At 47.2% G+C, this 11,659-nt stretch overlaps 1 protein-coding gene across 1 annotated transcript in view; it reads left to right on the top strand.

The window, feature by feature from the left end:
* The window catches only part of TMC5 (transmembrane channel-like 5), a 120,860-nt gene that overhangs the window by 84,392 nt on the left and 24,809 nt on the right, over positions 1 to 11,659 (top strand). Inside the window, exons 10-13 of the mRNA XM_011976099.1 lie at positions 1,975 to 2,119; positions 5,125 to 5,280; positions 7,205 to 7,356; positions 10,364 to 10,442. Coding sequence (XP_011831489.1) covers positions 1,975 to 2,119; positions 5,125 to 5,280; positions 7,205 to 7,356; positions 10,364 to 10,442 — 532 coding nt within the window. The remainder of the gene's footprint in view (positions 1 to 1,974; positions 2,120 to 5,124; positions 5,281 to 7,204; positions 7,357 to 10,363; positions 10,443 to 11,659) is intronic.

The following is an 11,659-nucleotide window of genomic DNA, read 5'->3' as shown; positions in this document are numbered from 1 at the left end:
CTCCTGACCTCAAGTGATCCGCCTGCCTCAGCCTCCCAAAGTGCTGGGATTACAGGCATGAACCACTGCACCTGGCCTTTAATTACTGCTTTAAAGATCTACCTCCAAATACGGTCACATTCTAAGGTACTGGGGCGTTAGGACTTCAACATACGAATTTTGGGAAGTACGCAGTTCAACCTACAGCAACCTGACTGCCAGCATGCTAACTCAAACTAAAATGAGATTTTGTTTTGTTCTGTCAAAGTAGGAAATGATATTATTATTATTATTATTATTATTTTGAGACAGAGGCTTGCTCTGTCATCCAGGCTGGAGTGTAGTGGTGCGATCTTGGCTCATTGCAACCTCCGTCTCCCGGGTTCAAGTGATTCTCCTGTCTCAGCCTTCTGAGTAGCTGGGATCACAGGCTTGTGCCATCATGTCCAGCTAATTTTTCTATTTTTAGTAGCGACGGGGTTTTGCCATGTTGGCCAGGCTGGTCTTGAACTCCTGATCTCAAGTGATCCCCCGGCCTGGGCCTCCCAAAGTGCTGGGATTAGAGGTGTGAGCCACCACACCTGGCCAGAAATGATTCTTAAGTTGCTGTTGCTGAGTGGTGGCAGATTTCAGAACAGCAGCATCTGTCTTATGCAGCATTTTTGTGTGTGTGCTCAGGGCTTCCTAGGCCTGAGACATCCCGTGACAATAACAGTGCTTTCATCAACTGCTTGCTGCTGTAAGCACTGCATGGACTCTTTGGAAGGCTGCATAATCTCCCCCCATCCCCCAGAGATGTCTATAGCCTAATCCCCAGAACTGGTGAATATGTAACTTCACATAACAAAAGGTACTTTGCAGATGTGATTGAGGATTTTTAAGTGGGGAGATTATCCTGGATTATCTGGGTGGGCCCAATGGAATCATAAGGGTCTTTATAAGAGGGAGGCAGGAGGTCAGAGAGAAGCAGGGAGATGAGAAGATGCTACCCTGCTGGCTTTGAAGATGGAGGAGATGGCCACAAGCCAAGGAAAGGGGACACCCTCTAGAAGCTGGAAAAGACAAGGAAATGGATTCTCCCCTAGAGTTTTCAGAAGGAACATAGCCCTGCCAACACCTTCATTTTAGCCCTGTGAGACTCATTTTCTGATTAGCTGGGCATGGTGGCATGTGCCTGTAGTTTCAGCTACTTTGGAGGCTGTGGCGGGAGGATGGCTTGAGTTCTGGAGGTGGAGGCTGCAGTAAGCTATGACTACACCACTGCACTCCAGCCTGGGCCACACAGCAAGACCTCGTCTCTAAACAAACAAACAAACATAAAAACAAGGAAAAAAAATTTTCTGACTTCTGATCTCTAGAAGGGTAAAAGAACAAATTTGTGTTGTTTTTAGCCACTAAGTTGGTGTTCATTTGCTATAGCAGCAACAGGGAACTGGGTGGATTACTTGAGGTCAGCAGTTCAAGACCAGCCTGGCCAACATGGTGAAACCCTGCCTCTACTGAAAATACAAAAATTAGCCGGGCGTGGTGATGGATGCCTGTAATCCCAGTTACTTGGGAGACTGAGGCAGGAGAGTCGCTTGAACGTTGGAGGTGCAGGTTGCGGTGAGTAGAGATCACGCCACTGCACTCTAGCCTGGGAGACAAGAGTGAAACTCTGTCTAAAAAAAAAAAAAAAATTCTGTAAGGTGAGTACTATTGTTATTCCCTCTCTACAGATGTGGAAACTGAGGCTCAGAATCAGAACCATTCACAAGACAATAATCCCTCAGTTGGCAACTCAGTTGTTAGAGTTGCAAGCCAGGCCTGTGTGGCCCCAAAGCCAGTGCTTGTTTAACCACTGTGTTGTGACCACACTGCTCCAGGCCAGTAGCTTGGGGCTAAGTCTTCACGTTGCCTTTCACCATTAATAATAGGGCTGCCCTTTGTTGAAGCCCTGCACTTCCAATGACTGCCGTAATAACCTTCAGGTGTTCCGGTTTCTGCCTTCTCTAGCATGGCCAAGTACTTCCGGGACAACTTCATTAACCCCCACATTTACTCTGGAGGGATCACTAAGCTGATCTTTTGCTGGGACTTCACTGTCACTCATGAAAAAGCTGTGAAGCTAAAACAGAAGAATCTCAGCACCGAGATAAGGGTAAGGCGAGCTCACTTTACTCATTTGCTGTCGGCTGGTCTCCTTCCCTTCTCCAATATACATGTAACTTTTCTTAAAGTAATAGTGAAGTATTGTTTTATTGCCCATGAGACTGGCAAAAAAAAAAAAAAAAAAAAATTAAAATACTCATAGTGCCTAGAGCTGGTGTAGAGAAATGGACGTTTTCCCATGACATGTTGGTTTTGTAATTCATACAATCTTATCGGAGGCCAGTTTAGCAATTTATATCACTGTTAAATGTACTTTGCCCAGATTAGAGTGCAATGGCTCGATCATAGTTCACTGTAAGCCTCAAACTCCTGGGTTCAAGTGATCCTCCCTTCTCAGGCCCTCGAGTAGCTGGGATTACAGGCGTGAGCCATCATGCCCGGCTAATTTTTTAACTTTTATTTTTTGTAAAGACAAGGTCTTCTTATGTTCTCCAGGTACCGAACTCCTGGGCTCAGGTGATCCTCCTATCCTGGCTTCCCAAAGTGCTGGGATTACAGGTGTGAGTCACTGCACCTGGCTAATATACCTGTTTCTTGACCCCACAGTTCCAGGTTTAAACTTTACTCTAGGCCAGGCGCTTTTCTCTAGGTGGCTCATGCCTGTAATCCCAGCCCTTTGGGAGGCCAAAGCAAGTGGATCGCTTTAGCTCAGGAGTTCAAGACTAACTTGGGCAACACAGCGAGAATTTGTCTCTATAAATTAAAAAAAAAAAGAAAGAAAAAAATTTACTCTCAGGCAGTAGTTTTTGTTGTTGTTGTTGTTTGGTTTTTTTTTGTGTGTGTGTGTGTGTGTGTGGTTTTTTTTTTGAGACGGAGTCTTGCTCTGTTGCCCAGGTTGGAGTGCAATGGTGCGATCTCAGCTCACTGCAAGGTCTGCCTCCCGGGTTCACACCATTCTCCTGCCTCAGCCTCCCAAGTAGCTGGGACTACAGGAGCCCACCACCATGCCTGGCTAATTTTTTTTTTTTTTTTGCATTTTTAATAGAGAAGGGGTTTCGCCGTGTTAGCCAGGATGGTCTCGATCTCCTGACCTCGTGATCCACCTGCCTTGGCCTCCCAAAGTGCTGGGATTACAGGCATGAGCCACCATGCCCGGCTGTTTTTCTTTCTTTCTTTCTTTTCTTTTTTATCGGAATCTCATTCTGCTGCCCAGGCTGGAGTGCAGTGGTGTGATCTTGGCTCACTGCAACCTCTGCCTCCTGGTTTCAGGCGATTCTCCTACATCAGCCTCCCAAGTAGCTGGGATTACAGGCATCTGCCACCACACCTGGCTAATTTTTGGATTTTTTAAAGTAGAGATGAGGTTGCACTATATTGGCCAGGCTGGTCTCGAACTCCTAGCCTCAAGTGATCCACCCGCCTTGGCCTCCCAAAGTACTGGGATTACAGACGTGAGCCAGCCAGGGCAATGATTTTCGACCCAGAGAAATCTTGCCCCTCAGGGGGACATTTGACAACATCTAGAGACTTTTTTGATTGTTACAATTGGGAAGAGGGTGCTCTTGATATCTAGTGGGTAGAGGCCAGTGATGCTGCTAAACATCCTACAATGCATAGAACAGCTCCCGCAACAGAGAATTATGCAGCCCACCGTGTCAATAGTGCAGAGGTCGAGAAACGCTGGTCTATAGACACAAACTTATTAAAAAGAAAAAGCAGCTGGGCATGGTGGCTCACACCTCTAATCCCAGCACTTTGGGAGGATGAGGCAGGCAGATCACGAGGTCAGGAATTCAAGACCAGCTTGGCCAACATGATGAAACCCCATCTCTACTTTAAAAAAGGACAAAAAGTTAGCCGGGTGTGGTGGCGGACACCTGTAATCCCAGCTACTCAGGAGGCTGAGGCTGGAGAATCACTTAAACCCGGGAGGTGGAGGTTGCAGTGAACCAAGATCGCGCCACTGCACTCCAGCCTGGGCAACAAGAGCGAAAAGTCCGTCTCAAAAAAAGAAAAAAAAAAAAAAAAAGCAAGTTGATTTTATAAATAAAGGGGCTTTAAATTTTTTTTATTGTTTTCGAGAAAAGATCTTGCTCTGTCACCCAAGCTGGAGTGCAGTGGTGCAATCATAACTCACTGTCGTGTCGACCTCCTGGGCTGCAGTTAGCCTCCCACCTCAGCCTCCTAAGTAGCTGGGACTACGGGTGCATACCACCGTGCCCAACTAATTTTTAAATTTTTTTAGGGAGAGAGTCTCACTATGTTGCCCAGGCTGGCCTTAAACTCCTGGACTCAAGTGATCCTCCCACCTTGGCCTTCCAACATGCTGGGAATTCAGGTGTGAGCCACCAAACCCAGCCAGATAAAGGGGCTTCAACAAGAGGGCTACAGATGTGAGCTTCTTTCTCAGTGTAGATACCCAACCTTATTCTTCAACAAAGAATTTTGTGACCTCAGTGTGCTTTTCTCAAGAACATGGTCCCTATCTATTAATCCCAACTGTTTCTGTAAGATGGAAGCAGTCTTTGGAGATTCTTGGCCCATTTCAGAGTCCTCCGTGGGTCTCCCATAATCCCTGTTCATCATAAATGTTCCCCCTCTCTCTCACCTGTGGATTTGGGCTGGATTTATGTCTTTGGATGTGGAAAGCATTCCCTAGGGATCTTTGCTAGCTGTGGAGAGGGATCTCTAGATAAACCTGACTTTCATTTATTTTTATTTATTTGTTTATTTATTTATTTGTTTGAGACAGAGTCTCACTCTGTCACCCAGGCTGGAGTGCAGTGGTGCCATCTCTGCTCACTACAACCTCCACCTCCCGGGTTCAAGTGATTCTCCTGCCTCAGCCTCCCGAGTAGCTGGGATTACAGGCATGCACCACCACGCCTGGCTAATTTTTGTATTTTTAGTAGAGGCAGGGTTTCACCATGTTGGCCAGGCTGGTCTCAAACTCCTGATCTCAAGTGATCCACCCGCCTTGGCCTCCCAAAGTAGTGGGATTACAGGTATGAGCCACCATGCCCAGCCATAAACTTGACTTTCTTATGTTTCTAGGAGAACCTGTCAGAGCTCCGTCAGGAGAATGCCAAGTTGACGTTCAATCAGCAGCTGACCCGCTTCTCTACCTACGTGATGGCCTGGGTTGTCTCTACAGGGGTGGCCATAGCCTGCTGTGCAGCCGTTTATTACCTGGCTGAGTACAACTTAGAGGTAACCAACACCAGGTTCCAGGGCAGAGAGAACCAGGTGTAGGGATGAGGTGCTGGAGGGGAATGGTGGTGTGCAGCCCACGGTTCAACCCAGGATCTATGGCCCGCAGCATCAGCACCAGCAGAGAACTTGTTAAAAATGCAGGGGTGAGGCACAGTGGCTTGCACCTGTAATCCCAACACTCTGGGAGGCTGAGCGGGGAGGATTACCTGAACCCAGGAGTTTGAGACCAGCCTGGGCAACATGGAGACTCCATCTCTATAAAAATTTTAAAAATTAGCCCAGCATGGTGGCATGCACCTATAGTCCTGGCTACGGTGGTGGTCATTCATTGGTGACTACAATTTCACATGAACGGTAGCTCAGCTGTGTCGTTTCACAGCCCTGGGGCCAGACCTTGCCTTGTTTAATCTCAGTTAATTCTTGCAACCTCTCTATGGGTTATGTGATCATTTCTCCATTGTACAGATGGAGAAGAGGGGCTCAGAGAAGCTAAGGATCTGGCCCTAGACCTTGCAGCTTTCGTGTGGGGAGGGAGCCATACTGGAACCCAGGTTACCCTGGCTCCAAAGATACCACCAAAAAGGCAAGTGGTGCTTTTGAACCATCCAGAGGTAGACGGAGGTAGGATGAGGCCATGCAGGGAGGATGTGGGAATGTGACATATCAGGTAACTCCAAGGGTCACGGAGGATGCCTGGCAGAGGTGCAGCCCCGGCTCCACTCCCAGCCAAATGCTGGAGTGCTGCCTCCTCCTGGAGGCCCAGTGCCTCTCCCAGCCTCACACAAAAGTGCAGCACGGGGCTGGGCACAGTGGCTCACGCCTGTAATCCCAGCACTTTGGGAGGCCGAGGTGGGTGGATCACTTGAGATCAAGAGTTCGAGACCAGCCTGGCCAACATGGTGAAACCCCGTCTCTACTGAAAATACAAAAATTAGCCGGGTGTGGTGGTGCACCCCTGTAATCCCAGCTACTTGGGAGGCTGAGCTAGGAGAATCACTTGAACCTGGGAGGCAGAGGTTGTAGTGAGCTGAGATCATGCCACTGCACTCCAGCCTGGGCAACAGAGTGACACTCTGTCTCCAAAGAAAGAAAAATGTGCAGCACGGGCTAGCAGAAGCACCCCAACCCCCCTAATTCGGAACTCAGAGACAGGTGAAGCCTGGTGAAAATGAACAAGGCCACACAGGAGAGGCAAGGAGAAATTCCACGGTGATTGATCCCCTTAGGCTGTAGCTTCAGGAGACTCAGCTTATGGTCAACAGACAGGAGCACATCCTCATTGCCCTGGGAATCTTGGTAAAAAAGAGAAAGCCACAGAATGACTGTTTGAGCTCAGGCTCCTGAGTGAGACCTACCTAGGCTCCAATCTGCCACTTCCTTGCTAGGTGACCCTGGATAAGTGTCTTCCCCTCCCTGAGCCTCAGTTTGCTTGGCACAGGGTAAGCAAATTAATGGTACCTAGCTAAAACAGTTACTAAAACAGTTAACCTAGCCAGGTGTGGTGGCTCATCCCTGCAATCCCAACACCTTGGGAGGCCGAGGTGGATGGATCACCTGAGGTCGGGAGTTCGAGACCAGCCTGGCCAACATGGGGAAACCCCATCTCTACTGAAAATACAAAAATTAGCTGGGTGTGGTGGCGCGTGCCTGTAATCCCAGCTAGTCTGGAGACTGAGGCAGGAGAATTGCTTGAACTGAGGAGGTGGAAGTAGCAGTGAGCTGAGATCGCGCCACTGCACTCCAGCCTGCCTGGGCAACAGAGTGCGACTCCATCTCAAAACAATTAAAATAAATAAATAGCTGAATAGTTAACCCCAGAGGAGCTACTTCTCAGGTTTTCTATCATGGGAGACTTTTGGGTGAGGCAGAAGGGGGTACGGTGTACAAGTCAGCCCTCCATTCTCTCCCCGATCCCCTGCAGTTCCTGAAGACGCACAGTAACCCTGGAGCGGTGCTGTTACTGCCTTTCGTTGTGTCCTGCATTAATCTGGCCGTGCCGTGCTTCTACTCCATGTTCAGGCTCGTGGAGAGGTACGAGATGCCGCGGCACGAAGTCTACATTCTCCTGATTCGGTAGGTGATCTGTCGTGCCCAACACCAGCCTCTATTTCCATGGAGAGAAGTGGGATGGTAGCTAGAAAAGATTATGCTTTAGTATCAAAGTTTTGTTCTCCAGAAAGAAGGAATTTCAAAAGTAAAATGTGGCTGGGCATGGTGGCTCATGCCAGTAATCCCGGCACTTTGGGAGGCTGAGAGGGGAGGATCACTTGAGACCAGGAGTTCGAGAACAGCCTGGGCAACATAGCCGGATGCTGGTTCTACAAAAAGTCAGCTGGATGCAGTAGCATGTACCTGTTAGTGCCAGCTACTCAGGAGGCTGAGGTGAGAGGATCACTTGATCCCAGGAGTCTGAGGTTACCTATGATTGCACCACTGCTCTCCAGTCTGTGCGACAGGGCAAGGCCCTGTTTTAACAACAGAAGAGCGAAGTGTGTTTGTGTGGTGTGGGCTTTTGCTCAAAGTCATGGCTTGATTGATTTCCTGATTGCTACCAGCGGTGGATTGATGTAGTTCTCAAGTATGGGATGTACAGATGGGCAGGCAGTGCACACACAAAGGCTCCTGGGCTGAGGAGGGGACTGAAATCATCCAGCGTTCCCCTTAGTCAAGCTGTGAGTCCTGGTACCTACTGCCTGAGATGGGAGGAAGAGGCGCATTTTTGTAATTCCACCATCCAAACAAAGGTGGGAGGAGTGCTTTGGGCAACTCACTGGCACCCACAGGGTGCCTTTTTGTGATTCCCACAAAGGCATCATATGTGCTAGAAGTGATCCCAGAGTTTTGATACACAAAGCCTGGAACAACCCAAATTTTGTCATTCTAGTTTCTTCCCTGACTTCTTCCTGGTTATGGTGGGGTTTATAAGTATAGATCTGTAGGCCAGGTGCGGTGGCTTATGCCTGTAATCCCAGCAATTTGGGAGACCAAGGCAGGTGGATCACCTGAGGTCAGGAGTTTGAAACCAGCCTGGCCAACATGGCGAAACCCCGTCTCTAATAAAAATACAAAAATTAGCTGGGCGTGCTGACGCACGTCTGTAATCCCAGCTACTCGAGAGGCTGAGGCGGGAGAATTGCTTGAACCTGGGAGGCGGAGGTTGCAGTGAACCGAGATCGTGCCGCTGCATACCAGCCTGGGTAACAGAGGGAGACTCCGTCTCAAAAAAAAAAAAAAAAAAAAAAAAAAAAGTATAGGTCTGTACAATGCAGACTGTGTTTCTTTGCTGATCAGTTTCATAGCCCTTGCCTTACCATGGTCTGTGAGATCTGGCTCCCAGCCAGCGCTCCAGCTTCATTTTCTCCCCCTGTCCTTCTTGCTCACTGCCTGTCCCCGTCACAGGCCTCCTAAGCATTCACAAACATGCCAAACCATATTCCCACTTCTGGACCTTTGCCCTTTGCATGGGCCTGGAATGTTCTTCCCACACATGACCACATGGCTTGCTTCCTGAATGCATTTTGCGTTCTTCAAACATCACCCTCATGTTGCACTCTTCCTTACATATCCCATTAAAAATAACAGCTCCCTACCACCTTTTCTCCTCTGCAGTATAATTTTCTCTTTCTTTTTTTTTTTTAAGATGGAGTCTCACTCTGTCGCCCAGGCTGGAGTGCGGTGGCACGATCTCAGCTCGCTTTCTGCAGTATAATTTTCTTACCACTTCCTGACGTATTTGTATTTATTTCTTCATTATCTTCCTCCCCCACAGTTTATGGGGAAATCTTTGCTTTGTTCACAGTGCCTGGGATATCATACGTGTTCAAGAATGATTGGTGAATGAATGAGCAGTTCGGTCAGTCAGTTGATTATACCCAATCCATATTATGAAAATTCCAGACAGGTGCAGTGGTTCATGCCTGTAATCCTAGCACTTTGGATTGTGGCCAAGGTGGGAGGATTGCTTGAGCCCAGGAGTCCAAGACCAGCCTGGGCAACATGGTGAGACTCCATCTCTACAAAAAATTTAAAAATTAGTCAGGCATGGTTGATTGCGCCTGTAGTCCCAGCTACTCAGGTGGCTGAGGTGGGAGAAGTGCTTGAGCCTGGGAAGTCAAAGCTGCAGTGAGCCATGACCACACCACTGCACTCCAGTTTGGGTAACAGAATGAGACCCTGTCTCAAAAAGAGAGAGAGAGAGAGAAAGAAAGAGAGAGAGAAAGAAAGGAGGGAGGGAGGGAGGGAGGAAGGAAAGAAAGAAAGGAAAGAAAGAGAGAGAGAGGGAGGGAGGGAAGGAGGAAGGAAGGAAGGAAGGAAAGAAGGGAGGGAGGGAGGGAGGGAAGGAAGGAAGGGGAAAGAAAACTCTGATCATATTCCTATGCCCTCATTATTCCCCACATCCCACCCACTGATCCATGTTGCCACTTTTTAAAGTACATATAGAAGGGGAAATATTAGGTCTCACTGCACCCCATAACCTTGCATACTGAGTATGATGGGCATAAAATACTATCTACTAGATGATGGAGTTGTAAAGACTGAGGAGGATGATTCAATAAAGAGCTTGGCAGTGTATGCTGTGTCAGCACCCAATAAACATTATGTACATTTACTATTATTATAATGGGAAGTGAAATCAGACCATTTGGAGATGCAACAAAAGAGAACGTATCAGTCAGAATAAATTAGGTTATAGTTCAGTAACAATCCCCCAAATCTCAGTGGTTTAGAACACAAAGGTTTATTTCTTACCCATGTTACGTACACAGTGTGGATTGGCAGGAGTGACCTTCCTATGTTAGTCACTGAGGGATCTAGGCTGACAGAGCGGCAATCATCTTGAATATCATTGATCGCCTTTCCAAAAGGAAGATGGGGAGTTCTGGAGGGTCTCACAGGGGCATTAAGTGCTCCAGCTTAGAAGTGACACACATTGCTTCTGCTCACAATTCATTCACCAGAACCCCCTCCAACCACAAGGGCCAGGAATTTCGATCTTACCATGTGCCGCAAAGGAACTATTGGCAGACAGTGTGAAAGACTGTTATTGAAAGTAATCATAAATGTTGTCTCTTTTGTTTAGAAACATCCTTTTGAAAATAACAATCGTTGGCATTCTTTGTTACTATTGGCTCAACAACGTGGCCCTGTCTGGTGAAGAGGTGAGATTCTAAGCTTCTCTGCCTTAAGTTTAGTTTCTTAGCATTTGACCAACAGGGAGGACATGGGTTTCTCAAGAGCCATCACACTCCGTATTTGGTATTAATCCTTTGTGGGAAGAGAATGAAAACTAATCTGGAAAGCAACATAAGGCAAGATGGGTCTCAACAAAAAAAGCTCAGGTTCTAGAGTCAGGAGGACAAGACTCGAAGGCCAGCTGTGCTGTGTCATCTGCCGAGTCACTTAATCTCTTTGATCCTCAGTTTTCTCATCTGTAAAATTGGGATTAAACAATATAATGTGTAGTGTAAGTTCAGGGCCCAGCATATGCAGTGGACGCTAGTAATTTTAGCACTAGTCTGTCCTAACAGCCTTGGGGTTGGACAAAATCCTTTTTGATCCTTGATGTTCTATTTTTCCTGTAACCTAGATACCCTGGACTTTACCAATCTGTAAACTCATAAATGCTGGCAGTAACAATTATGTCCTAATGCTGACTGTTCCTGGCCCTCCTTCACTTGACTACAGTTTCTAGTCTTCACTAACCTCAGAGAATGGGTGCCTGAGGGTAGTGTCCCATATGGATTTAGGAACAAGCCAACTTCCCTGGCCTTCTCATTGGGATGCCTCTGCCCCTGCTACTGCATCCCCCATGATAATGTGCCTTCACATTACACAGTAATCCTTAGCTGATGGTCATCATGAGCCCTCAGATACCCAGGATGCCCTGGGGTTGGAAGTAGAGTCAGGGAATCAGGAGCCTCTCTTTATTTCTCTGTCACCCATTATTCCTGGGCTCTAAAATAGCTCTACTGTGTCTAGATTCAAACCATTTCACATGAACATGGCACCCTCAACTTCTCTCTGTAATTGTCGAAGAGAATCAAAATCAGCCCTGCAAGTTAGTATGGTTATAGCAGATACCATATTCTTCTTCCATGCATTCATCCATTCATGCATCCATCCATCATCCCTCTATCATTCATTTATCCATCCGTGCATCTATACATCCATTCATGTATTCATCTATCCATCCATTCATCCATCCATCCACTTATCCATTTATCCATCCATGTATGTAGCCATCCATCCATTAATCCATATATATATTTATCTATTCATTCATGTATTAATCCATCCATTTATCTAACCATCCATCCATTTATTCATCCATGTATTCATTCATGCATGCATCCATCTATCAATTCATGTATTCATC

Source organism: Mandrillus leucophaeus, unplaced genomic scaffold (genome assembly GCF_000951045.1).
Source record: "Mandrillus leucophaeus isolate KB7577 unplaced genomic scaffold, Mleu.le_1.0 Scaffold162, whole genome shotgun sequence".
Lineage (NCBI taxonomy): Eukaryota > Metazoa > Chordata > Mammalia > Primates > Cercopithecidae > Mandrillus > Mandrillus leucophaeus.
This window is presented reverse-complemented; position numbering and strand designations above follow the sequence as displayed.